The 27,804-nt window shown below is 35.9% G+C and overlaps 2 protein-coding genes and 1 long non-coding RNA gene across 7 annotated transcripts in view; all 3 read right to left on the reverse strand.

Moving 5' to 3' along the window:
* The window catches only part of LOC108944382 (uncharacterized), a 67,719-nt gene extending 60,996 nt beyond the window's left edge, over positions 1-6,723 (reverse strand). Inside the window, exons 1-5 of one of the 4 annotated variants that reach the window (XR_011415644.1) lie at positions 6,609-6,723; positions 5,586-5,671; positions 4,687-5,518; positions 4,459-4,601; positions 4,008-4,335 (exon numbers count right to left, since the gene is read on the reverse strand). Coding sequence is in view for 2 of the 4 variants with exons in the window: in XM_070200239.1 (XP_070056340.1) it covers positions 4,687-4,995 (309 nt within the window). In the remaining 2 variants the exon portion in view is untranslated. Of the gene's footprint in view, positions 1-4,007; positions 4,336-4,458; positions 4,615-4,686; positions 5,519-5,585; positions 5,672-6,608 lie in introns of all 4 variants that reach the window. The other 3 variants (XR_011415643.1, XM_070200239.1, XM_070200240.1) reach the window with 3 other exon arrangements.
* A 4,206-nt stretch (positions 6,724-10,929) lies between these two features.
* LOC104104820 (purple acid phosphatase 2-like) lies at positions 10,930-14,804 on the reverse strand. 2 transcript variants are annotated; one of them, XM_009613003.4, is made up of 8 exons: positions 14,443-14,804; positions 13,498-13,698; positions 13,260-13,371; positions 12,838-13,067; positions 12,455-12,593; positions 11,803-12,023; positions 11,584-11,705; positions 10,930-11,464 (listed from the first exon to the last, which is right to left on the reverse strand). In XM_009613003.4, exons 1-8 carry the CDS (start codon positions 14,626-14,628, stop codon positions 11,269-11,271), a joined length of 1,407 nt encoding a protein of 468 aa, XP_009611298.1. In that variant the 5' UTR covers positions 14,629-14,804; the 3' UTR covers positions 10,930-11,268. The 2 variants fall into 2 exon arrangements, with proteins under 2 accessions (XP_009611298.1, XP_018629180.1); XM_018773664.3 differs by lacking the exons at positions 11,584-11,705; positions 11,803-12,023 and having other exon boundaries at positions 11,429-11,464; positions 14,443-14,762.
* A 1,871-nt stretch (positions 14,805-16,675) lies between these two features.
* On the reverse strand, positions 16,676-18,089 carry LOC104104819 (uncharacterized). The gene is made up of 2 exons (XR_004509265.2): positions 17,709-18,089; positions 16,676-16,887 (listed from the first exon to the last, which is right to left on the reverse strand). It is a non-coding gene; the product is annotated as an uncharacterized lncRNA (long non-coding RNA).
* Between the last annotated feature and the right edge of the window lie 9,715 nt (positions 18,090-27,804).

A 27,804-nucleotide genomic window follows, 5' to 3' on the forward strand; every position in this document is an offset into this window, starting at 1 on the left:
CCACCTGGTTTTGTTGCTCAGGGGGAGTCTCGTGGCCTTGTATGTCGCTTGCGTCGGTCACTTTATGGTCTAAAGCAGTCTCCTCGAGCCTTGTTTGGTAAGTTCAGCACGGTTATCCAGGAGTTTGGCATGATTCGTAGTGAAGTTGATCACTCTGTGTTTTATCGGCACTCTGCTTCAAGTCTCTGTATTTATCTGGTAGTCTATGTTGATGATATTGTTATTACTGGCAATGATCAGGATGGTATTACCAATTTGAAGCAGTATCTCTTCCAGCACTTCCAAACTAAGGATCTAGGCAGATTGAAGTACTTTCAAGGTATTGATGTTGTCCAGTCTAGCTCAGGCATTGTTATTTCTCAAAGAAAATATGCTTTAGACATTCTTGAGGAGACGGGGATGATAGGTTGCAGACCTATTGACACTCCGATGGATCCGAATTCTAAACTTATGCCAAGACAGGGGGAGCCGCTTAGCGATCCTGCAAGCTATAGACGGCTAGTTGAAAAATTAAATTATCTCACAGTGACTAGACCCTACATTTCTTATCATGTGAGTGTTGTAAGTCAGTTTATGAATTCTCCCTGTGATAGTCATTGGGATGCAGTTGTCCGCATTATTCGATATATAAAATCGGCTCCAGGCAAAGAGTTACTCTTTGAGGATCGAGGTCATGAGCAGATCATTGGATACTCAGATGCTGATTGGGCAGGATCACCTTCTGATAGACGTTCTATGTCTGGATATTATGTTTTAGTAGGAGAAAATTTGGTGTCCTGGAAGAGCAAGAAACAGAATGTAGTTGCTCGGTCTAGTGCAGAAGCAGAATATCGAGCAATGGCTATGGCAACATATGAGCTAGTCTGGACCAAACAATTGCTCAAGGAGTTGAAATTTGGTGAAATCAGTCAGATGGAACTTGTGTGCGATAATCAAGCTGCCCTTCATATTGCATCAAATCTGGTGTTTCATGAGAGAACTAAACACATTGAGATTGATTGTCACTTCGTCAGAGAAAAGATACTTTCAGGAGAGATTGTTACAAAGTTTGTGAGGTCGAATGATCAACTTGCAGATATTTTTACCAAGTCTCTTACTGGTCCTCGTATTGGTTATATATGTAACAAGCTCGGTACATATGATTTGTATGCACCTGCTTGAGGGGGAGTGTTAGTTTACAGCATGTATATAGTGTAGTATTGTCCCACATTGGTAGAAGAGTAGTATGTCCTTGTATAGTATAGCTATAAATAAGGACCTCTTGTATTGTATTGTTCATCTAATATCAATAACATATTTTATCCTGTGCCTTTTCACAAAAGGTAAGTGGGGAAATATGACAGAGAATGTAACTTGGTTCTGGATAGCTGAACATGGCATACGATTAATAAGATAGCAAGATGTAAGAACAGCATCCCCCCAAAAATGCAACGGAGCATGAGATTGTATGAGTAGGGTACGAGCAGTTTCAATAAGATGTTTATTCTTTCTTTCAGCTACCCCATTTTGTTGAGATGTGTACGGACAAGATGTTTGATGAATAATCCCATGAGATTTCATAAACTACTGAAATGGGGAAGACAAATACTCTCGAGAATTATCACTACAAAATGTGCGAATAGAAACCCCAAATTGATTTTGAATTTCAGCGTGGAAGGTCTGGAAAATAGAAAACATCTTCGATTTTTTATCAAAAATATCCAAGTGCACCTGGAATAATCATCAATGAAATTGACAAAGTAGCGGAATCCCAAGGTGGAACTGACCCGACTAGGACCCCAAACATCTGAATGGACTAAAGTAAAAGGTGACTCTGCTCGATTATCAAGACGCCGAGGGAAATGGGAGCGGGTATGCTTACCGAGCTGACATGACTCACACTCTAGAGCTGACAAGTGAGATAAATCAGATACCATTTTATGAAGTTTTGACAAACTGGGATGTCCCAACCGTTTATGTAATAAATCTGGTGAATCAGTAACAGGACAAGTTGTAGAAGGAAGACAAGATGTGAGTCCATGTGATTTAGCAAGGATAAGGTAATAAAGTCCGTTTGATTCACGCCCAGTACCAATGATCCACCCCGTACTGTGTTCCTGTATAAAAATACGGTCATCAAGAAATAAAATAGCGTATTTAAGTGATTTGGCTAAGGACTAACAACTATGAGATTAAAAGGACTATTGGGAACATAAAGGACTGAATCTAAAGGTAAGGAAGGAAGTGGGCTTGCTTGACCTATTGCAGTTGCCATGGTTTGAGACCCATTGGCCATTGTGACTTTTGGAAGAGATTGAAAATATGAAATAGTGGAGAAAAGAGATTTGTTACCAGAAATATGATCTGATGCACCTGAATCAATGACCCAAGACTCAGAGGATGAAGATTGGGAGAAACAAGTCACGCTATTACCTGTTTGAACAACATAAGCTATCTCAGAAGATGTCTACTTACATGCTTTATACTGAATGAACTCAATATAATTTGCTAAAGAAACCATCCGACTATTCAAAGTATCGGTTCCCATGTCGCTATAATTTGTAGTAGTAGGGTTAACTTGAAATAGTAGAAATAAGTAACTCCTGTGAAAAAACTAAAGAAATAGCTTGAAAAACACTGTTTACAGCAGAAAAACAAAACACTGTTCTGCGTCGGAAACACTGTTCACGCCGGAAACACTGTACCTCGCCGAAAAATTCTAAAGTTATCGAAGTTTGTCGTAACCGGGATGGATAGACTCAGAATTCCTTTGCGAGCAAGCTGTCCTGAAGAAATGTTTTCAAAAAATGGCCGGAAAGGTCACTGTTCACGCCGCAAAAATATAAAAGTGGTCGGAATTTGATTTGAATTAGATGGGTAGGTTCGGAATTTTGAGAAGAGCACACTGTCCTGAAGAAGCTTCGCGAAAAAATGGCCAGAATCCTCGCCGAAAAAGTTGTTGCCGGCGCGTGGAGGAGCGTGGCGGCTTTTCTGCCGGATGAAATTTCAGGGGTTGGTCGTCGGAGGGTGATCTACCTCGTGGTGGTGTTGGTTTTAGCACAACACTGACAGAAAGTGACTTTCACTTAGACAAGCCTTAGGTCACCGAAAAAATTACACGATGACTAAGTTCTTTCTTTCCGGTTAACGCTGGAATGACGCACAACGATCTTTTCTCACTAATGCTCTGATACCATGTGAGAAGGCACGGGAGAAAATATGTTATTGATATTTGATGATAAATACAATACAAGAGGTCCCTATTTATAGCTATACACTACAAGGAGATATTACTCCTCTTTCAATGTGGGACAAGACTACACTATACATATCTGTAAACTAACAACAACGAATCCATTACTTGAACACTAGAAAATCATTTTTTTGCTAATAAAGAATATTTAAAAATATGTTAGCTTAATAAAATTGGTCCTCTTGTGCAATGCAGGTGGAGAGCTATAGCAGAATCAGCATCAAAGATAAGATTTGTGTACTTGGGGTACCTTTTTGCAATGATACATGATTTATTTTTCGCTAAAGAACCAGTGCATTTTATAGTAAACCAGAAAATTAGTATAACTTAATAATGGTGTTTACTGACTCGGCAAGATTTACTCATGGAAGCTTTTAATAAATCTTGAATCAAACCAAGAATCTATAACTGAGATCATGGGCAATGCTAGTCAAGCTCTACTAGTTTGCTACATATTGTAAAGCCATAGCCTTAAACATAGTGGTGACATAGTAAGGAAGACAAACCTCTACATAAAAATATAAATAGATTCAATTTGGTTATAACAATTTTGAATCTTTGGCTATAATCGAAGCAAAGCATGAATGACTAAACTTGTACTGGGGAAGACTTCAAGTAAACAACTTAAAACTTTACAGTAACAAGCAAAGTAGTTCACGACTATTATAAACAATTTGGAAATCTTTTCATAACCAATGTGGGCAAATAAATTATTTTTACAGTTTCCTGCATATATGACCATATTTTAGGAAAGAAAAGGGTCCAAAAACATTACCCTAATTGTTGGCTGGAACTTGAGATTGGTATGTTAAGACATGCATCAGAATAAAAATCTCAGCCTCTGGAGATGCACGCGGAAAACTCGTCAACTTTGTGGTGATATTACTTTCTTCGCAGGAACAAAAGTCTCTCAATGGCTTAATTATGATCCTTACCAAAGATGGAGTGCGAGCAAGCAATAACTTTATAAAAAACAGTTCAGTTTTTGAACCCTTAAACCAACGTATGACCACACGTTTGAGCTTGTTGAGCGATCGGTCCAAGCAGGCTGGTGTGTTCAAATATTTTGAAACTGCTTCAGCATTGTCGCTGGTAGAATGGACCTAATGGTGTAAAATAAATACAAAGTTATTTGAGCTTCTGAGTTTCACATATATGAAGTTGCAAAAATGAACCAAACTCACACATGTATCTAGTGTATGACCACATAATTTTTCATTACTTACTGTAATGTCACGTTCACTCAATTTGGGGAGACTCTTAATTAACTGTAGAGCGCCAGAAGTTGGACTGAATTTGTCAAAGTCCACATAGAATGATAGATGCCACAAGCAGTTGAGCGCGCGAGAACGCATCTTAGGAACCGTATCTGCACCACAAGGCTTTGGAGAAATAAAATAATAAGAAACACATCACTACAAGATATCCAAGTAAATAAATTGTCTGTTTCTTACCTCGAGGAAAAATGAATCCAAATTAAGTTCCTCAATTGTAGGTGCCAAGCTAAAAAGAAGCTTTTCCAAAGTTGATCTTTCATCATGAATCAGATTATCCACCACTTTGTCATATCTAAGGATTAATACTCTCAATTTTTTACAGTTCATAAAGCAATTTAGCATGAGATAGTGAACATCATGAGCAGACAATAACTCCAACGATGGTGAAACAATGTTCAGGTATTGAGTACCATCACAGTGTAACAAGTCCAAACAGACAAGACAGGGGGCTTTGATAACACAACACTCAGTGCTTGTGGTTGGCATAATGGTTACTCCTTCCAGGTGGAAGGTTTCAAGATTTGGAAAGCAAAGAAAAGAATTAGGTGGTTTGAAGACACCGTTGCAGAAGTACAAAGATGTCACGGTTGGACAATTAAATATATAAGAATGCTTTTATAAGTACTATAAACAGTCAGTAAAAGAGATAGCTCCTTGACACCATTTCTGGGGACATAAAGCATCCATCTATCGATATCTGCATATGAGGTCGAAAGTGCTACTGGAATTTGAAGGTCAAAATTTAGAATGTCTCCAAGGCGGAGTAAGAGAATCTCATCTACTGTTTGTTTGAAGAAAGCTGGAGTTTGTACTGCTAAGCTATCAAAGAAGTGGTCATACAGCAACAGACTTGGAACCATGACCCAAATAAATCTCCATTTTCTGGACAAGACACAAGTTCTTGCACCATCTTTAGGTGGCAAGAGCTCAACGATACTAGCTAAAATGTGTCTTGGAAGATCACTGATTCTATCTTGTTTGCCCCCTTCAACATCAGCTCTCTTTCTATCTGTTAGAAGAATTTAGAATTTAGTATCCAAAAAAAAAAAAAAGATGGAGAGAATTATATTGTATACCTTGGGTACTCATGCTGATTCTTACGGTTAGAACAGAGCAGAAAGTGCCTTTTTCTTCTGCTATTTGCTTTTCAACTTGCCCTAATCTGTACAACAAAGAGGCCCAATTCACCATCCTCGACATTAATCGAACAACTAAAGAGTATGTAAAATATTAAGAGTGAAAGAGTTATACCCTATTTGTTCACGCTTCTTTTTGGCCAAACGTCCTTTTTTTTGTTGCCAAATGTATTTTTTTCTAAAGTTAAGGTGTTTGGCCAAGATTTAAGAAGGATAAAAAGTGCTTTTGAGCGGGAGCAGCAGTTTTTGAGAAGCATAAGAAATTAGCTTCTCCCCAAAAGTATTTTTGAGAAAAATATACTGAAATGCACGGTATAAAAGCTCAACCAAATACTAATTACTGCTCAAAAGTAATATTTTTCAAATTAAGTAGTCAAACACAGACTGTTTATTGCCAAAAGTATATTTTTGAGAAACGCTATGATTTTATAAGCTTAGTCAAATAGGCTATTAGTGGGGAAATGTGGATTATGAATTCTAAGAGATTGAGTTCAGTTAGAATCATAGTATTCAGAGCATCAGGTGTCTTTTTCTTATGCTATCTGCCTTTCGAGGGGAGACAGTGTTGAGCAGGGGCGGAGCAAGAGAGCTACGGGCGGGTTCGGCCGAACCCAATAGCTTTGGTTCAAATCATGTATTTATTTTAAAAAATCTATTGAATATGTATAAATTACTATTTTAAAACCCAGTAACTTAAAACAATTAAAATCCCAAACACATAAGCTTAAAATCATGGCTGTGCCTCTGGTGTTGAGTGGCAATTTAAGTGAAGACGCTAAGTTATAGCCTCAATTAGGGGAACCAAATGCTAATCTCATCTTGCCCTAATATGTACAGAAAAGACGCTCGAATGATACATTTTTTTTGAAAAAGAAAAAACGGCTAGTATTCTACAGGGGATCAAGCTTCAACTTTGTTCCTTTGACATTGGAGTATGTAAAATAATCAGAGTTAAAGACTTACTGAGGAAATGTGGAGAGATTTGAGTATGAAATTTACCAGAGCTTGATGATTCCAGGAGGCAAGCAAGCACCGCAGACAACGAAAGCATAGTTCGGACAAGTTTGAACGACTGAAAGAGTTTCTAAGAATTTCCAGAAGTTGGGCCGGTGCAGTAAAAGATATGGGCTACGGACAAATTAATTGCACGGGCGCCTATTTGGTAGCCCCATTTAACCTATATCCACTTTCTTCTTCTTTTTCGGGTGACAGTGATTGTATATGGTGTTTGTGAACATATTTTAAGGTAGTTTATGATTTTTACAGTGGTGAGCTGTTATGACACTTTATTTTTTGCTATTGCTTAGGGTTTCTACTTCATTCTTTTTCTTAATTGCAAAATGGGTTTGTTAGATTTATTGTTGTTTTGACAAATTGATGATTGAGGTTTGTTCTTGATGGTATTTGAAGGTTATGTTTCAAATTTGAGCTCATTTAAAGTAGATTTAGGTATTAAATCGTATATTGAATTATTATTATTCGAAAAACAAATTTCTGTTTCTGGGCAATTTGCACTCAGGCCTATTTGGCCTTAAGTGCATTGAATTGTTAGCTGCACTTCAGACCTTTTGGCCTTAAGTGCATCTGAAGTGCAATTTTTCACTTCAGACTTATTGACCTTAAGTAGGGGTGGCATGTAGGCCGGTCCGGGCCCTAAATGGGCCAAGTGGGTCGATCCAAATGGTTCTGGTCCCGGTCTCGAGTCAGTCCCTAACTAAATGGGCCAAACGGTTCTTTTTTAGGAACCGGCCCGGGATCACGAACTCATGGTCCCGGGTTAAACGGGCTAAGTGGGCCCAATGGCTAAAAATATTAATTTTTTTTAAAAAAAAATTATAATTAAAATTAGGGTCAGAAGGGAAACTATAGGATAAGCACATAACATTTACTATTTTTGCCAATTCTTCCCGAATTTTTTTTTGGATCATAATATAAAATATCACCTGTAATAGTGTTAATTTTCGGTTGAAATTGATTTGAGTCGGGACTAGGATCAACCTGAGTAGGACTAGGTACACTTTTTCCCTCGGCCAAAGCTTTCAGACGTTCATATCTGATTCTATCTTGAGGGTGTTTTTTTATGTGTCTAGCTAAAGTTCCTCCCCCTCTCCCCCCGCGATCCAAAAATTTTAAAAGTTAACTCCGTACCACAAGTTTTACACTTAGCCTTATTTTCTGGAGCTAGTTGAGTAAAAAATGGCCAAACAAGAGATGTTTTCGTCCGTTTGATAGGTTGTCTAGAAAAAGTAGGGGCGGTAACATGAGTATCAGATGGGGCATCATTTGGATTAGCAGGGTTATCACTAGTTAGGTTAACATCAGGAGCAGGACTAGTGGGTGTATCATCATCCGGTTGAGTTTCATCAAGATCAATTTCCTCATCATCATTTTCATCAATAATATTATAATTATTAGAATAAACAGTATTCATTAATTCATGGTCTAATTGTTCATCGGGTGCAATATTAGGCAAAATTGACTCTCGATAAATTGTAATAAACTATTACCGCAATCAAAAATAGCAGGTGTAGGACAGATATGGGGTTTGGTTTAGAGAGCCGGGGGCAGGGGAGGAGGAACAACATGACCACTAGATTCGCCACTCTTGGATTTTCCCTTATATTTACTAAAAAAGTTTTTTTAAGAAAGTCATCTTAATAAATCAAGTAATAGCAAATAAATAAAACAAACATAACTATAATATTAAAATTTAAGAGTTGGAACGAGTTTACCGAATTGACAAATAACTTGTTGAAAATTGATTCTCGTTGAAGACTTAGAAAGACTTCAATTCACTAACTTCACAATTTTTTCACAAATTGTAACAATAAAGTAAGCAATAGTAGCAAGAATAGAAGAAAATTAGAGAGAGATTGTGATAGATTAATATTGATTTTATAAGAAAAATAAAAGAATGAGGGGGTATTTATAGTTGAAAATAGGAAAAAGTGTAATTATAAAAAGTTTGGAGTTAAAACAAAGTTGTGGGGTTAAATGGCTATTTTGTAAATAGCCGACGGCTATTTTTGACAGCCCAACGACTATTTTTTATTTTTTATTTTAAATTTGACCATTGGGACTGTTTGGCCCGCCAAGGGACCGGTCCGGTCCCCGTTCCTAGCGGTCCAAACGGTCCCGGTCCCTAGGCCAATTAAAATCGGTTCTACCGGTCCTGGCCCGTTTGGTCCGCGGTCCCGGGTCGGTCCCGATCCCGGACCGACCCACTTGCCACCCTTAGCCTTAAGTGTAGGAAAACGTTTGTTGCATTTCAGACCTTTTGGTCTTAAGTGCATCTAAAGTGCTATTTTTCACTTCAGACTTATTGGCCTTAAGTGCATGGAACCATTGGTTACACTTCAGACCTATTTGGCCTTAAGTGCATTTGAAGTGCAATTTTTCACTTTAGACTTATTGGTCTTAAGTGAAGGAAAACGTTTGTTGCACTTCAGACCTTTTGGCCTTAAGTGCATCTGAAGTACAATTTTTCATTTCAGACTTATTGGACTTAAGTGCATGAAACCATTGGTTGCACTTCAGACCTATTTGGTATTAAGTGCATCTGAAGTGTAAATTTTTCACTTCAGACTAATTTTTTTTTAACTTCAGACTCGATAAATTTGAAGTTGATCGTAAAGTGGGTAGGCTTGCAAAATATTTTACAAAGTGAGTATATGTTCAATTGTGACCTCAAAATCGGGTATAGATACAAAAGCGGGTCTGTAGAACCAGGTTTGACTGTTTCTATTTATCACTTTCTTTCTTTTTCTTATGGAGTGGTTCGGGAGCTTACGAATTATCGGGAGAAATTAAAAAATAGCCATATTTACAAGTTGTAATTGAAAAATAGCTACAGTTTAAAAAATAATCGAAATTTAATAACTTTTCTTGTAAAGATAAATCTGAACGAAAATACTGTTCAAAATCCGGAAAATATTCCAGCATAATATACTGGATTTCCATTATAATATACCGGTCCAACATAATATGCTGGAAGTTCATACACATGTGCTCCAATCTCCAGTATATTATACTGGAGCTTTCTGCGTGTTGGAGTTCCAGCATAATATGCTGTAAGTTCATACACAGGTGCACCAATCTCCAGTATATTATGCTGGACCGGTCCGTGTTGCAGCAAAATAATTTTTATTTTTCAATGACTTTGCAAACCCTGACTATTTTTGAATTACCAGTTCGAAAACTGGCTAGTCCTTGCTATTTTTATCGAATTATCAGGTTGATTAAGTAGTATAAATATGGACACTAATACAAATTATAGTCTTTTTCATGTTTTCCTATTCAGCTATAGACTTTTTCATTTATTACGTCATTTATGCCATCAGTAGTTCTTACTTCAAATATAGGCGTCTCCTGTATACATAGCATTTTCTATTGGACATGTCTTTTTTTCAATTAGCGCTTGCAAATAAAATATTTTTTTTTTTGCTTATGTGTTAAATTCTAGCTTGAAGACTAATAAGTTGCAATATCATCATTGCATGTATAGTCAATTAGTTAATCAGAAAAGATCATGTCTCACCTACGATGTCAATCAGAAAAGATCTTCAATTTGATTGGCCTATAAATTAATGAGAAAATTTTATTATAATCACCATTGAGTCTATAGTCAATTAGTCATAGGCGTCTCTAATGTTAAGAGGTAAGGACTAAGGCTTATGCTTTCTTTAGGCCCCAAATTTGGGAGCTCCATTTTAAAAAAATTAAGTTTATAGGTGTTTAAAAAATAATATTTAAATTTTTAATATAAAAATAGAGTTTTTAATATAAAAGAAAAGAAAACTCTCTCTATATATATATATAATTTTTTATTTTTTACTCCTTCATTGGATAACGTGTAAAAATTTTACTCTCCATTTCTTAATTTGTTCAAGTCAATATTTCTTTTTTCCTAGTCTCTTCATATTCAAAACCCCCATGTATTTTTGTCTTTCTCTTTATTATTCTTACTCACATTCTTTCTCCAAGATTTTATTAGTTTAAGTGTTCAAGAATACTTTTAACCGTTCAATAGTTATACACTTCTATTGCTCTATAATATCTCATCTAAACTCAACAATATCTCAAGAAAGACTAAATGAGTTGTCTATAATATCAATTGAAAAAGAATTATTAAAAAAATCGATTATAAAAAAGATCATTAACAACTTTATATCTCAAAAAGCTAGAAAATTAAATTTCAAATAAAAATATATCGTTAACTTCCTTTTAAAAATTTAGGCCTCGTATTAAATTTCACGACATAGCCGCCCCTGTTAGTCACCTCCAGTCCTCCTAACAACCCTTTATTCCACTCTTAACAAAAACATTTGTGCTCCCCAAATCCAAATATCCAGGTTCTAGACCACCGGAAAATGAAAACCGGATAGTAGCACAAAATACATTATATTTTTACAAGTCTAAATATGCACATATGATCACTGCCAAAGTATAAATGACACGCTGAGAGTGCATCATTTTTGCATACTTTCCAAGAGTAAATTAACATTGAAAACTTTCTGGAAATGATCTGTTGAATATAGCATTGCTCACAAGTAGTCTCTCATCATTCACAACCTTCTAGTTCGTCGACACGGTTTGAGTAATGCTATGAAGAGGCAATCTCATTTCACGACAGAGCTACAGATGGTTCCTCCAGTTTCCGGTATCTGTTAAGAAGCCATAGCGAGTCTGCTTCAACAGCATATCCATCATCGTTACGATGCCAACCAAAATAGGCATGTGTTCTGTTCTTGATATCCAATATCCCATGACCGAAGCTTGCTTCTCGATAGGCGGAATACCTTGGCTGTGGTTGTGTCATCCTGCAGCAAATGAAGGCATTAGGTAAGATATAGGATCATCTCTTCTCTATGATTTTCAATCTTAAGCAATTCATATTTAATTTGACCAGCTAAATAATGTTCTTGTATTTGAAGCATACTCTGTAGCTAATCCCTCTTGATTTCCTCCATCTCCAATGGTAATATACATGGGGGCAGACTCGTCCCTGACAGGACTGCACTTCCTATTTATGATGTTGTAAGCAACGTTTGATACCCGCTCCTGAGACCAGATATACCAACGACATTAGTTAATCAGAGACTTAGGGAAGCTGTTAAATTTTAGACCATGATTACATGTATGGCATGCGGAGACTTACTGATCGTTCATAGGCATGAACATGACCAGCGAAGATGACATCCACCTTGTAATTCACAAACCATGGTTCATACATGACTCGCATTGTTTCCCCTTCCATATAGTGATGTACATAACTACTATACATAGGACAATGCATGAGTACAATGAGCCATGGTGTCTCGCTCCTGTTAACTTTAGGCAACTCATTCTTTAACCATTTCCATTGAGGAGTGTATGTACCTAAAAAGAAAGACAACAGGAGAAACTAAAATTCACCACTATCCACAAAAGTAAAATGAAGAGTTTAGTCACAAGTTCTTCAACATAGCAGTGTCCCTCGAACACTTCATTGGAAGATCTGCTCAAATATCCAGCTTACTTGCTTATCCAAATGGTGATTAACCCTGAATAACATAGGTATGTGGATTCGTATTTTCCTTAATCCCATAAATTTTGGACAATACAGTCACATAATCTTCTTTTCTCTTGCTACCATCAATCATAAGATCTCAGTTATAGAGTATTAAGCGTTTACTTTCCTAATACTATTATTTAGTTAAAACTATATTTTCTATAGCTTCATCAAATTATCAAGTAATGCAGGGGAAAGTACATTCTATGCGTTTATCATGTTAAAAACTACATAGTTTTATCACATGCTAAATTCTTACCAAAAGCTGAATAAGAAGACATGACAATAATATAGGCTGAAGCTCTCTTTATAGAGTACCAAAGCGGAGAAGTACTGTCTGATGCTCTGTAAGGTGTAGAAAATCGGTGCTTGTAAGGTACAAAAGGTTTGGATTCGCCCTGCAATGAAGTGACTATAGCATTACCCAGTTATCACTAAGAACAACAAGTGTGAAGAAGATAAGTCAGTTATCATTGTTCCTATAAAGTTAATATATTTTACATAATGCCTTTTCTCTTCTAAGAAATTTTCAATTAAGCCATGTATTCTTAAGTCTTCTAAGCTAAACCGATTTGGCAAAATATTTAGAAATACATGCTTAGAAACTGTCATTATCTAGATAGTTATGAATAGGATGCTTACAATTTCAGGAACAAAATCAAGTTCATGATTTCCGGCTGTCCAAATCCAGGGTTGATATGCTGCACTTCTCTCGATAAATCTCCCCCATGTGTCCCATCGTATGTTGTTGTGAAACGGATAATTATCAGCATAAGAGAGGTCACCGACAAAGAGAATCGTTTGGCCCTTTAGAGGGTTCAACTCATAATGAGTCAGTGTGCTATTGGAGTCATAGGTCTGACCAAGATCCCCTGTTCAATATACAGAATGAGCCTAAGCTAAACTAACGTAAGTCCAAGCTACATGGCCTAAAATGAAGGAAATATGACATCACCATCTCGAGGGACCTGATCCTAAAAATGGAAGTAATTTGAGAGAACATCTAAATTAACGATTCACCCACCAGAATTAAAAGAAAATGTAAGTAGTAATTGGGACGTTACCAATGAGACCAAATGTATAAGGAACATCAGGTCCAGGTTTTGGAGGAGTTACAAACCAAAACTGTCTGGTTGTATTTCCTAACCCCACTTCGTAATAGTACTTTGCATCAAACTGCAACAAGAACAAAATATAGTTTTCTTAAGAACTTGTATTATTTAGTACAAAAGGGGGTGAGTGAAAAACATGCACCATAAGATGTATTTGAGGTCAACGTGTGGATATAGAATTACACCGTACCTCCAGATCCTTGATGGTACAGTGATGTATATATCCGGAAGTGTAATTGTAATACTTGTAGCTAACAACAAAGCCCTCAGCAGAGCTCTTAACATTGCTATTTTCGGCCCAATAGAGGACTGAATTTGAGCCAGGCTCATCAGGTGTGGTCCAAGACACAATCACACCCTTTCCTTCAAGATCCCCTTGTGTTATATAAACCTTCAAGATCCACATTCACTTCACCGGATGAGCAAAACCAAAATACACAAGGTGGCATAAAGCAACGCCAATAATATCCGCTCTAAATGACGACGACGACAACAACAACAACAACAAACCCAGTGTAATCTCACAAAGTAGGGTTCTAGTACTACATTTTCATATTTCATTGGAATGACATTCAAGAAACAATGAGATACATCAAAGATGTGTGGATGCTAAACACAACAAAGCTGTGGAGACACTAAAAGGAAACAGAATAGGAGTCAACTTTCAAAGAAGATTTGGGTTTATCTAGAAGGAACAAAATTGTGATATTTACAGAAAGTATAGTCCCAGTCTCCCAGAAAGCATTTTTTTTCTTTCTGAAAAACCTTTTATTAGAATTCAGCTAAACTTCTTCGAAACAACAATTATTTCACTATTACGATTAAAAAAATATAGTACTTAAGAGGTTCAAAATATTCCCCCACAAAACTGATTGTTGACTTCAGTTAGCTAAACAAAGAATTTTGTTGTGTAAGTTAGGAACCAAAAAAGACAGAAGCTTGAAAATAGGAATCAACAATTTAATCAATTACACCTCAATCCCAGATCACTATTTTTATACTGACGATCAAATTATTACAATCATTAAATTAATCTTTATCCAAGCTGGATTATACTTTGCTAAGCTCATACAGAGGGATTTAAACTTGAAGTAAGAATACAGAACTTAAAAAGACGAGGAAAGAGTAGAAGAACCTGATGGGGAGCATTGTAACCAGGTGGAACTCGAAACACATCACTGTTTAATGGCATATCAACATTAGAATTATATTTTCTCACATAATTACTGGTAATTCCACCATCACATAACTGAACACTGCTACTCAAAATCAAGACTGTAAGTAAACATAAAAATCCAGTACAAACCCGCTTCATACCCATTTTTTTTTATTTGAATTGAAGCTCAAGAGAGCTTGTTGGTTTCTCTTAATTTTTTCAAAATTTATTTTATTTGACTGATTATGTTTATGGTTTTAATTGAAATGGAGCTCCACGTATAGGTAAAAGTACCCACAGCTTTGATTTACGTGGCGATAGTGTGGTTATGATATAAGCAGGTGGAAGGAATATTCAGTATTCGGTAGGAATATCTGGTGACTCTACAATTTACTTGCCGCCATTGAATCGAAAATCTCAGACACCTTTGGTAAAATAAAGATAGTTATTTGGGTGAGTTAAACAATTCTTTTATTTGATTATGTCTTTTTAATATATTCGAATTGTATAGTGTAATGTGTTCGTAATATTTTTACTGTCATGTAGACTTTAAGAAAAACAGATAATTAATTCATACTTAAGTTGAAAATTATATGCATTGATCAGCACACTCTTAATTGTGCTTTTTTATAACTTGAACTGAAAGTTTGATTGATAATTTTAGTATAATGCTATGACTTATCTTATATTATTGTGTTAGTTTTTTGAAAAATATATTATATAGTTGTATTTTACTAGGACTTAAGAAATATTTGGAGCACATGTTGCATATTTTATGTTATGAAGACTTTACCCGGAAAAAACCCAAAAACCGAAAAACCGAAATTGAAAAACAGAATCAGAATTTTAAATTTATAGGTTTGAGATTTCAATCTTTTTAAATTATTAAATTTTTATTTAATAATTAGTATGTGTTCAGCAGATTTCTTAAGAATTATTGGGTTCCACCAAACCCGTAATCGAAAAGCTTGCTCCGCCTTGCAAACACCAAAATGAGTTTAGCCCAATTTTCCTCTTATCTGTAAGCTCTAAACATCGCAATGGCCTTGGATCTATTCACTTTTCGGACCCATTATAGAAGAATTAATCCATATAACCTGTCACACCTCTTTTTTACCCCCAAAAGATAAAGTATGTTATGGATTGTGGATTAAAGAGTTTTTTTTAATTAAAGTGATAAATTTGAATAGTGATTATTTTATTTACAGAGTCGCTACTTGGAATTGATTTTTGGGTGTTCCAAGTCACCTTTTATTTGAATCCCTAGTCAAAGAAAGGTTTGACTCTATTATTATTGGTCTGCGAAAACAAAGTTCGGGTAAGAAATTCTGTTGACCGGGGAGAAGGTGTAAGGCATTCCCTGAGTCCCGTAGTTCTAGCACGGTCGCTTTTATTGACTAAAATTGGCTTGAATTAATTTTTGGATAATCTGTGCTTTATTTGATTTTTCATGTTTTACTTATGTCCGCTTTTATTGTTGATGACTTTATTAATCTCAAACTAGGACGAGTATCCCGACCCTAGCTTACACTAACCAAGACGAATATCCCCGACCTTAGTTCGTGCGTCGTATCCAAAATTGGAGCATACTGGAAGTTAATTATATAACAAACTTTTATTTATTTGAAAGAATTAAAAACAAGACGCGTCCTCACAACTTTGTCATTTTATTTATGTCTTTATTCCGAAGCGACTCTTCCCGACATTGGTTAAGACGAAATTATTTATCTTTATTAAAAAAAAATGCTTTGAGGGTTTAGATTATTGAAAAAATAAAATTTGTTCATCCGTATTGTGAAAAGATAAATTTCTTTATAACCATATACAGATAACTAGTGGATATTAGGCGTACCTAAAGCTTGATTCTTACTATTGTTATTTGTTTTTTAAAAAGTACTAAATAGTATAGGCTAAATATTTTAAGAAAATTATTTCTAATATTCGCACCTAAAGTTTGCCTAACGATTAATTTATTTGAAAGTGATTAGACTAGATAATTATTAAAAGAGTAAAATAATTCTTGAATCTAGTCTTCATGACCCCACTCTATTAATCTATTACGATTCAAAGCTGTTAATTACATTCAAAAGAAACTGAAACAAATATAGTAAAAATAGGCAAGTAAAAGACAAAAGAAAGTTAAAAAGCATGAGATGGAGCAGAAGGAAAAGAGAAAACGTTTCTTTGGCATATGAATTTCAACAAAGATCACTGTTAAAAATGAGGTCTTTATCTTTTTCTTAAACTAAGTAAAGGGATGCAATTTCAATCACATATATAAAGAGAAAAAGATAATTTAACTAATTTTTAACAGATTTACATGATGATAACATTGATATAACATTCATCTCGAAACAAAAATCAGATCTTAACATGTTCCATCAACCAAACTCGGATCAAATCCTTCTTATTATCATCAAGAATCTGCAATATATGAATTTGAAAGTTATCTGGTTTGTAGAATAATAAAATACAGTAGTGTAGCAACAGAAATTCAACAGCAAATAAGATAGAAACAACAACAACTCAAGTGTTAAGACAACCGAGAAAACTCAACAAAGATGCTTGAAACCAGTAGCTATCAACTTCACAAATTGGCTAAGGGATCTTTCTATTTTTCTCAAAGTTTTTGCACTCAACTAATACTCACAAAGCTATGAAGTTTCAGCTTGCTATATGTATTTAGTTGCTGATTTTTCTCACAGATATGTCTTTAAGCAACTCTCCAGATCCTTCTTTTTTTTCTAAGTGATAGAGGATGTATCTTTTATAGGAGAAGAAACCATGCATTCATGATTAAAAATCAGTCTTTTTTGACAGATTGTTTCACAAAATCTGCTCTAAAATTCAAAGGGCAAGACTTTCTTGTTCAATCTTGTCCAAAAGAGAGTATTTCAACCAAAATCTGCTCTTCACTATTCAAAGACAGATTTTTGTTCAAAAACTGTCCTAAAGTCTATATTTTCTTACCAAACAAATGACTTTTGAGTTTTGTACTCAAAAAATCTCTGAAGCAGTAAATAAGCAATCAAGCAAGTACCCTATACTTTCAAATATTCCTTCACTACCTCACTTTTATTAATACAAAATTATTCTACTACTTCAACAAGTGCAAAAACAGAAAATTTAGCATTTCAAGCTTTAAAAACTAATACTAAAATAATTAATAAGAGACAAAATAAAAATCTGGAAAAAAAAAACCAGCCATGAAAACAAAGAGAAAAAAAAAGAATAAGTATGTTTACCATTTCACAATTCAAGTGGCCGAAATTTGGCCGGATTTTTAGTTGCCGGATTTTCGGAACGGAATTGACATTAATAGGTAGGTTTTGAGGAGCTCTATCCGTTGATATAGGTATTGTGAGGGTGATAGTCGACGGAGCTTCAAATATTTGGGCAAAAAAGTGGCGACTAAAGTTTTCTAGATCTAAACTTCAAGGAGTTTGAGGGGTTTTTGAAGGAATTGGTTTGAAGATATAGAAAGAGGAGGTTGTAGAGATTACATGGTGTGAATTTGGAGGTGTTTGGAGGTGGTCCGCCGCCGGTGGGTGATTTCAGGCGGCGACGGCGGAGAGAAGAGAGAGAGAGAAGAGGGAGGAAGAAGAAAGGAATTATGGGGGAAATGGGGGTAAAATTTCAGCATTTCTAAGTCTTAAATACCTAGTTGGGAGATTGATTGTGCACTATTGGATGAGGGAGAGATGAATGGATGAGATTTAATCTTGATTTACTTAATAAAATGATATGGTTTGATGATGAAACTACGCCGTTTTGGACAAAGTCTTGGCCAGCCATTTTGGACTGGGTATGGCCAAATTGGGCTCAAAATTTGGGCCAATTTTGGCTCAATTTTAATTAAAATATATTAGCCCAATCTCTTTTCTCTTTAATGAAATTATAGTCTTATTTAGTCCTAAAGAAAATGTACAAGTAGAAAGAAAATCTTTTTGGTATATATAATTTAAAGATACAAACTAAAATATACAAATAAAAGGTAAAAAACAAAAAACAACTAAAATCATCCAAAAGTTATTATTACTATTTTTTTTGGGAAGAGCGTGCAAAAATTAGGTATTCACAGTTGCCCCTCTTTGCTCGAGAACATGAAAAGTTTTCGTGCAAAGATAGTGAATGCCATGATTAACTCTTGCTTGCCTATGACTCTAATGAAAGCATTTTTGAAAAATGTGGCCGAACTTTGCTTCCGAGATTGCCTACATATCCTTGACTATAAAAGGATCAGGTCCGTGTAGTTTTGGGAAAATTTGGTAGTTGGGACTACCGGACACTGGAGTTAAGACTACTGTTATTGCTGTTGTTGTTGTTACCGTTACTTGCTGCTTACATCAAAAGAAAAAGAGAAGATAACTACATATGTCTCCAAGCTAAGAGTTACAAAATTCCTATCTATTTGTCTCGCGGAGTCAAATCTTGATTCTTGACCTACTTTCTTATGTTGACCTTAGATTGGATCTTGATGCTCTTTGAAGAAAAGATTAAGGCTCATTTTCGATTGCTTGCTTTCTGGATCAGATTTCGAGAAGATGAAACTTGAGAAGTTGGGCTGCTAACACATTATCCAAGCTAACTCCAACTATCTTGTGATTGAAAGACTTTTTTCTTGTGATGAGAAAACTGAAACTGCAAGCTTTAATCGTCACTTGTGCTATGCGGCGGGGCCTGCAAAGCCATCAAAGATGAACAAAACGAACAAAATTTTTCTATCCCAGTTTGCATTAGGAAACTTTTGAGAGTAATTAGAGAAAGCTATAAACTATCTAATTTACTGAAAAAAGACAAATACAGTAATATAAACTAGCTATGTAAGGATATGCAACCACGAGCTAGTACCCTAGGTTACCAAAAGGAGTGTTACCAGGGGTTGGCACCCTGTAATACTGAAGGAAATGTAACCAGAGGTTGGTGCGCTGCATTACTGGAAAGGAACGTAACCAGGGGTTGGTACCCTGTATTACTGGAAAGGAACGTAACCAGGGTTGGTACCCTGTATTATCCAAAAGGAAATGTAACCAGGGGTTGGTACCCTGTATTACTGAAAGAAAAGTGTAACCAGGGGTTGGTACCCTGTATTACTGAAAGGAAATGTAACCAGGGGTTGGCACCATGTATTACTGAAATGAGTGTAACTAGGGGTTGGTATCATGTATTACTGAAAGGAGTGTAACTAGGGATTGGTACCGTGTATTACCGAAAGGAATGTAACCAGGGGTTGGTACCCTGTATTAATGAAAGGAGTGTAACCAGGGTTTGGCACGCTGTATTACTGAAATGAGTATAACCAGGGGTTGGCACCCTATATTACTGAAAGGAAATGTAATCAGGGGTTGGTACCATGTATTACTGAAAGGAGGCGTAACCAGGGGTTAGTACCCTGCATTACTGGAAGGAAATGTAACCAGGGGTTGGTACCCTGTATTACCAGAAGGAATGTAACCAGGGGTTGGTACCCTGTATTACTGAATGGAGGCGTAACCAGGGGTTGGTACCCTATATTACTGAAGAGGAATATAACCAGGGGTTGGTACCCTGTATTACCAGAAGGAATGTAACCAGGGTTTGGTACCCTATTTTACTTAGAAGGAATGCAACTAGAGGTTGGTACCCTGTATTACTGAAAGGAGGCGTAACCAGGGGTTGGTACCCTGTATTACTGAAAGGAGGCGTAACCAGGGGTTAGTACCCTGTATTACTGAAGAGGAATGTAACTAGGGGTTGGTACCTGTATTACCATAAGGAATGTAATTAGGGGTTGGTACCGTGTATTAGTGAGAAGAGTGTAACCAGGGGTTGACACCCTGTATTACTGATAAAACGTTGAATCCCCAGGGCGAAAAGATTCTACCTGGGTTAAACTACGAAAATCAAGCCTGGGCGAAAAGTACTTCTACCCGAAAATATGAGATGAATCCCCCTAGGAAAAAAGGTTCTACCTCGGTTAAGCTACGAAAAGCAAGCATGGGTGAAAAGTACTTCTACCCGAAAATATGAGTTGGATCCTCCTAGGCGAAATGGTTCTACCTGAGTTAAGCTACGTAAAATAACCAGAGCGAAGAGAACTTCTTCTCATAATTATGAACTGGATCACCCTAGGCGAAAATGTTCTACCTCGGTTAAGCTACGAAAAACAGCCTGAGCGGAGAGTACTTCTACCCGAAAATATGAGCTGGATCCCCCTAGGCGAAAAAGGTTCTACCTGGGTTAAGCTACGTAAAACATCCTGAGCGAAGAGTACTTCTACCCGGAACTATGAGCTGGATCCCCCTAGGCGAAAAGGTTCTACCTGGGTTAAGCTACGAAAAACAAGCCTGAGCGAAGAGTACTTCTACTCGGAAATATGAGCTGGATCCCCCTAGGTGAAAAGATTCTACCTGAGTTAAGCTACGTAAAACAACCTGAGCGAAGAGTACATCTACTCGGAACTATGAGCGGGATCCCCCTAGGCAAAAAAGGTTCTACCTGGGTTAAGCTACATAAAACAACCTGAGCGAAGAGTACTTCTACCCGGAACTATGAGCTGGATCCCCCTAGGCGAAAATGTTCTATCTGGGTTAAGCTATGTAAAACATCATGAACGAAGAGTACTTCTACCCGGAACTATGAGCTGGATCTCCCTAGGCGAAAAGGTTCTACTTGGGTTAAGCTACGAAAAACAAGCCTGAACGAAGAGAACTTCTACTCGAAAATATGAGCTGGATCCCTCTAAGCGAAAAGGTTCTACCTGAGTTAAGCTACATAAAACACCCTGAGCGAAGAGTACTTCTACCCGGAACTATAAGCTGTCTATAGTCAAGTGAAGGAAAATATAAGAGGTTACATGCCTTGAGACAATAAAAGAGTATAAGCCATAAAGTCATATCCCCATTCCGAGAAATGAGTTGGTGACTCTAACGTGATTATCAGAAGGAAAAGTTAGACCACCGGAGTAATAGAAATCAGTATGGGCTACTGAACAAAGGATTTGATAATAGTCGATATCATGAGAATTTCAGAGATCGCGTTCCGGCGATAATAAAATGGACAACAGAAGAATAACCTTTAAAGATCATTTAGGAAGACGCTTCCTTAAAGAAAGCACTGTGAGCAGAGTTAAGCTTAAGGGACTACGTGTGCCAGTTACACTAGGTGTCACCTTCAAGAGACTTTTGCCATCTGTACCAACCCTGATTGTATTTGTGGCTCAATCAGCCTTTTCCCAACGGGAGATCTTTACTTAGGTGACCTTTTCTGATATCTTGAATGATATATTGCTTTTTGAGCAATATGTTTGTCAGAGAGAATCGCAACTGGGTATGCACCTTTTGCATGATGTGCACACTTCATAGTCTTTGTTTAGTACTATAGGGAACCCGTAATCAATCTTGCGGTATTTTCTTTGCTTATTTTTGACAAGTAGGCAGACAGAAATATCTTTCGGGGGAACCTTTGTACTGCACGAATCCTCAAGACTTGTCAACTATAACTACTGTGTGTGCATGTTACTTCTCCGATAATGTTATCTTGAATGTTCTGGCCAGAATTTGCTTTGTGCAACTAAAAAGCTGGTAGCAGATTTTGAAATCCTTTCTTACTTATTCTGACAAGGACTGACTCAAAGCAAAGGATATAATGATGCGAAGAAACAATATTTACAAGATATCCCTTCATCAAGTAGGAAAGAAGGAAGGTTTTTTTTAACGAGGTAACTAGCCATAATGATCATGACATGCATTTTGGATTCAACGGCCTGATCTATCAAACTGATCTAATCATTCATTTCGTTATTCCTTCGGGCCTTGAAGTCGGGCTTGTTTGTGTTAATTCATTGCATCAATTTCACGACTTACTTTCGACTAGTGGTGCCCCGAGAGATCTTTACCAATAAGTCTCTCTCATTTATTTATCTCTACTTATCATCATCTTACAGTGCATGTGAGGGTTTTCACTAGTAAGACTTTCTTATTTATTTATCTCTAATTACCGTCATCTTACAGTGCCTGTGAGGGTTTTCACTAGTAAGACTCTCATTTTTTTTTTTTTCTTGATTCCTTGAGTGAGAACTATGACCATGTCCTCCATATGACAACCATTGCTCATTGCGGATTTCCCTTGGCATTCTCAAAACTGATCAGGAGGTCTTGTTTGGAAGGCTTTTGGATATGGTTAGAAAGAAAGGACGGCATAGAGGCTTAAAGTAGGCTCAATATGATGGGTTTTACACTTACAACTCTTGGAATCGACCATTTCAAAAAATCTAAAACAAACTCATGCCCTAGTTTTAGATACTCGATTTTTTTTTGGAATTCTTATTTGGTTGGATCGAACCGTGTAAGACTGCCTACATATCCCAGGTCAAACATAGTTCAAACATCTAACCTAACTATTTATTTTTTATCTTTCTTTCTATTTTATTTTTCTTTAATTCTCTTTTCTTTTTTTTTTCTTTCAAAATAAGTTGCCCCAGCTTTTATTTCCTTGGGGCATGGATCTTTGTCTGTTCTTTTCTTATTTTTTTTTCACTTGAATTTTCTAAGAGTTGCCCCAGTTTTTACTCTTGGGGCATGAACTTTTCTTTTTATTTTTTTTTCTTTCATTTTTATTTTGACTTTTGACTCTAAACTTGATTCCAAAAGAGGGTGGTCAAAGAAAATAACAGAGGCTCAAAAAGGATAACAAAGGGTATAAAGTGTTTGGATAGCCGAAAAAAGGTCTCCCAGCCTTGAGAACGCCAAACATAGTATCCTTTCTTGATCACAACATTGATGAACATGTCTGTCTTCTTGGTGTGTCATGGTCAAAAGACACTTTTCATCCATTAATATAAAATTTTCTACCAACCTTCAATTAATTCTTTCTCAAACTCGATCTTCACAATAATTTGAAGGTAAAGATTATTAAGCCAGCAGGTATGACTATTCTAGTTCCATATAAATTTGAACCGAGCTTAATTCTAAAGTGTTTCGACTATGTATCCATCCTCAAAAGTGTCTTGTTCTCAGTTAACTAGTTCAAGACTTAATCATTTTTTGTAGGATCTGGCCAAAATTCTGCATGCATGTTATGTCACTAGAACTAGCGTGAAAAGAACTATGCACAAAATGACTGACTGTTTTCTTTTATTGAATAAAGGATAGCAAAGTCCGATAACACAAAAAGAAGAAGAAAAGACGACAAAATAAGCTATCATGTCTCCTTAATGGATAAAAGAGGAGTGACTTTCCAGTTACTAAGCGACATCTTAGCCACAGACTTGCACATCAGCATTACTACGGCATTCAACCATTTTTATTGCTATGGATTCAGCACTCAAATTTTGACTTGTGATCATACCGCTCCCCATATTGGCTATCGGATTTTAGAACTTACAACATGAGAACTTTCACAGTAACTAATTTGCCAAAGGACTTGGACGAATTCTGGTGTCTCCCTATCATCACAGATCATCCAAGCAGAGCATGTCCTGTTGCTCAAAACTGGTAGAAGTCAGCCAACATTTACCTCCGTTTTTACCACCAAACTGTGTACTTGCCTTTTCGTGACCTTAGTCGAATCAACAATAGCGGTGCTTATTCCCTTGGTTGAGAAGATGATAGAGTGATCCTGTATTATTTTCATGATTCACCATTGCAAACCAACAAACCAACCACCTTTAACCAGCTTTTATTTCAAAATAACAAGTATGTTAGAATGAACACACTTTTCCTCTCTATCTTCTTTTTTTCTTCTTCTTTATTTTTCAAAATCATTCGATCGAACCTGATGTGAGTTGCCTACGTATCATGAGAGACCATGAATCAGATCTTGTATAGTTCGGGAAGATCAAAAATAAAAAAGATAAACTAACTCTTTTTTTTACTCATATACAAATAATCCGACAAAATCTCCTAGCAAAGAAAATATTTTCAATTTTGTTTTCCGATTTTTTTTAGAATTGGTGAAAGAAAGACTTCTAAAAAAGAAAGAAAATATTTTTGAATTTTGAATTTTTATTTTTTGTAAATTTCAAAAAAAAGAAAATATTTTTTTTGGATTTTGATTTGTTTTTAATTTTTTTTTGAATTTTGGGAGAAAAACTTTTAAAAAAAGGAAGAAAATATTTTTGGATTTTTGGTCTCAAAATAAAAAACTTCTAAAGAAGGAATTAAATGAAAATATCTTTTTGGATTTTGAAAATTGGAGGCCAGAACCGATGAGGTTTGCCTACGTATCTCACATCCGGTGAGAATCAGACCCGCGTAGTTCTGTCTAAGACTTGATTAGATTTTGACCATTTTTTTTCTTTTTTGTTTTATAGTCAAAACAGATTATTTGTACTAAACTGGGGGAATGAATTTTTTTTCAATTCTACTCAAACTAATTTTCTAAAGCCAGTCAACAATGCAAGAAAGCATTCCAAATAATGCAGCAAGTCACACATAAGTGAACATGATGGTCTCAAAAAGGATACCTGTCTTATATGGACTCGGCCATTGTGCCGAGTTTCGCTAAGTCAAATGCACATGAAGCAACAAAACGATCCTATTAGGGATAAACATACATGTGAATTTTTCTTCTAGGTTTTAAAAATCATAGGGGATGAGGTGTATCTAGACTGGCCATAAAATGAGCGGACAACTCGAGTTGGGAAGGGGTAGCGTACCGGGAGCAATACTTCTCCGGCTTAACTACTGGACCCTCCCCGTTCTTAAACATGAGTGACTAATAATCCTTTACCGGGAGCCCTGACCAAATAAAGTCAATGTACAAGCTCGAATTCTTGAAAGTCCCCAGCAGAGTCGCCAGAGCTGTCACACCCCCTTTTTACCCCCAAAAGATAATGTATGTTATGGATTGTGGGTTAAAGAGTTTTTTCAATTAAAGTGACAAACTTGAATATGGATTATTTTATTTACAGAGTCGCCACTTGGAATTGATTTTTGGGTGTTCCAAGTCACCTTTTATTTGAATCCCTAGTCAAAGGAAGGTTTGACTCTGTTATTATTGGTCTGCAAAAACAAAGTCCGGATAAGGAATTCTGCTAATAGGGGAGAAGGTGTAAGGCATTCTCCGAGTCCCGTGGTTCTAGCACGGTCGCTTTTATTGACTAAAATTGGCTTGAATTAATTTTTGGATAATCTATGCTTTATTTGATTTTTTCATGTTTTTACTTATGTCCGCTTTTATTGTTGATGACTTTATTAATCTCAAACTAGGACGAGTATCCCGACCCTAGCTTACACTAACCAAGACGAGTATCCCCGACCTTAGTTCGTGCGTCGTACCCAAAATTGGAGCCTACTCGAAGTTAATTAAATAACAAACTTTTATTTATTTGAAAGAATTAAAAACAAGACGTGTCCTCACAACCTTGTCATTTTATTTATGTCTTTATTCCGAAGCGAGTCTTCCCGAAATTGGTTAAGACAAAATTATTTATATTTATTTAAAAAAAATGCTTTGAGGGTTTAGATTATTGAAAAAACAAAATTTGTTCGTCTGTATTGTGAAAAGATAAATTTCTTTATAACCATATACAAAAGCTTGATTCTTACTATTGTTATTTTATTTTAAAAAAAGTACTAACTATTATAGGCTAAATATTTTAAGAAAATTATTTCTAATATTCGCACCTAAAGTTTGCCTAACGATTAATTTATTTGAAAGTGATTAGACTAGATAATTATTAAAAGAATTAAACAATTCTTGAATCTAGTCTTCATGACCTCACTCTATCAATCTATTACGATTCAAAGCTGTTAATTACATTCAAAAGAAACTGAAACGAATAAAGTAAAAATAGGCAAGTAAAAGACAAAGGAAAATTAAAAAGCATGAGATGGAGTAGAAGGAAAAGAGAAAACGTTTCTTTGGCATATGAATTCCAACAAAGATTACTGTTAAAAATAAGGTCTTTTATCTTTTCCTTAAACTAAGTAAAGGAATGTAATTTCAATCACATATATAAAGAGGAAAAGATAATTTAACTAATTTTTAACAGATTTACATGATGATAACACTGATATAACATTCATCTCGAAACAAAAATCAGATCTTAACATGTTCCATCAACCAAACCCGGATCAAATCCTTCTTATTATCATCAAGAATCTATAATATATAAATTTGAAAGTTATCTGATTTGTAGAATAATAAAATACAGTAGTGTAGCAACAGAAATTCAGCAGCAAATAAGATAGAAACAACAACAACTCAAGTGTTAAGACAACCGAGAAAACTCAACAAAGATGCTTGAAACTAGTAGCTATCAACTTCACAAATTGGCTAAGGGATCTTTCTATTTTTTTCAAAGTTTTTGCACTCAACTAATATTCACAAAGGTATGAAGTTTCAGCTTGCTATATGTATTAAGCTGCTGATTTTTCTCACAGATATGTCTTTAAGCAACTCTCCAGATCCTTCTTTTTTTTTTCTAAGTGATAGAGGATGTGTCTTTTATAGGAGAAGAAACCATGCATTCATGATTAAAAATCAGTCTTTTTTGACAGATTGTTTCACAAAATCTGCTCTAAAATTCAAAGGGCAAGACTTTCTTGTTCAATCTTATCCAAAAGAGAGTATTTCAACCAAAATCTGCTCTTCACTATTCAAAGACAGACTTTTGTTCAAAAACTGTCCAAAAGTCCATATTTTCTTACCAAACAAATGACTTTTGAGTTTTGTATTCCAAAAATCTGTGAAGCAGTAAATAAGCAATCAAGCAAGTACCATATACTTTCAAGTATTCCTTCGCTACCTCAGTTTTATCAATACAAAACTATTCTACTATTTCAACAAGTGCAAAAACAGAAAATTTAGCATTTCAAACTTCAAAAATAAAAATCTGAAAAAATAAAAAAAATAAAAAAAAAACAGCCATGAAAACAAAAAGGAAAAAAAAAATAAGTATTTTTACCATTTTACAATTCAAGTGGCCGAAACAATGGTGGTATGCCAAGTGAGGGCATTCGGGGAGGTCACCGGAATTTGGCCGGATTTTTGGTCGCCGGATTTTCGGGGCGGAATTGACATCAATAGGTAGGTCTTGAGGAGCTCTATCCGTTGATGTATGTATTGTGGGGGTGGTAGTGGACGGAGCTTCAAGAATTTGGGCAAAAAAGTGGCGGTTAAAGTTTCCTATATCTAAAATTCAAGGAGTTTGAGGGGGTTTTGAAAGAATTAGTTGGAGATATGGAAAGAGGTGGTTGTTGAAATTATATAATTTGGGGGGTGTTTGGAGGTGGTCCGCCACTGGTGGATGATTTTCGGCAGCGGCGGAGAGAAGAGAGAGAGAGAGAGAGAGAGAGAGAGAGAGAGAGAGAGAGAGAGAGAGAGGAGGAAGAAGAAAGGAATTATGGGGAAAATGGG

The sequence above is a fragment of the Nicotiana tomentosiformis genome, chromosome 4, assembly GCF_000390325.3.
Source record: "Nicotiana tomentosiformis chromosome 4, ASM39032v3, whole genome shotgun sequence".
In the NCBI taxonomy this organism is placed as follows: Eukaryota; Viridiplantae; Streptophyta; class Magnoliopsida; order Solanales; family Solanaceae; genus Nicotiana; species Nicotiana tomentosiformis.

What these genes read in the sequence shown, in the direction of transcription:
- LOC104104820 (XM_009613003.4), bottom strand. Translation starts at nt 14,628, where the DNA reads ATGGGTATGAAGCGGGTTTGTACTGGATTTTTATGTTTACTTACAGTC. An exon ending in GTTACAATGCTCCCCATCAG is followed by an intron (nt 13,699 to 14,442) that starts GTTCTTCTACTC and finishes TGGATCTTGAAG; the next exon opens with GTTTATATAACACAAGGGGA. An exon ending in GTACCATCAAGGATCTGGAG is followed by an intron (nt 13,372 to 13,497) that starts GTACGGTGTAAT and finishes TTCTTGTTGCAG; the next exon opens with TTTGATGCAAAGTACTATTA.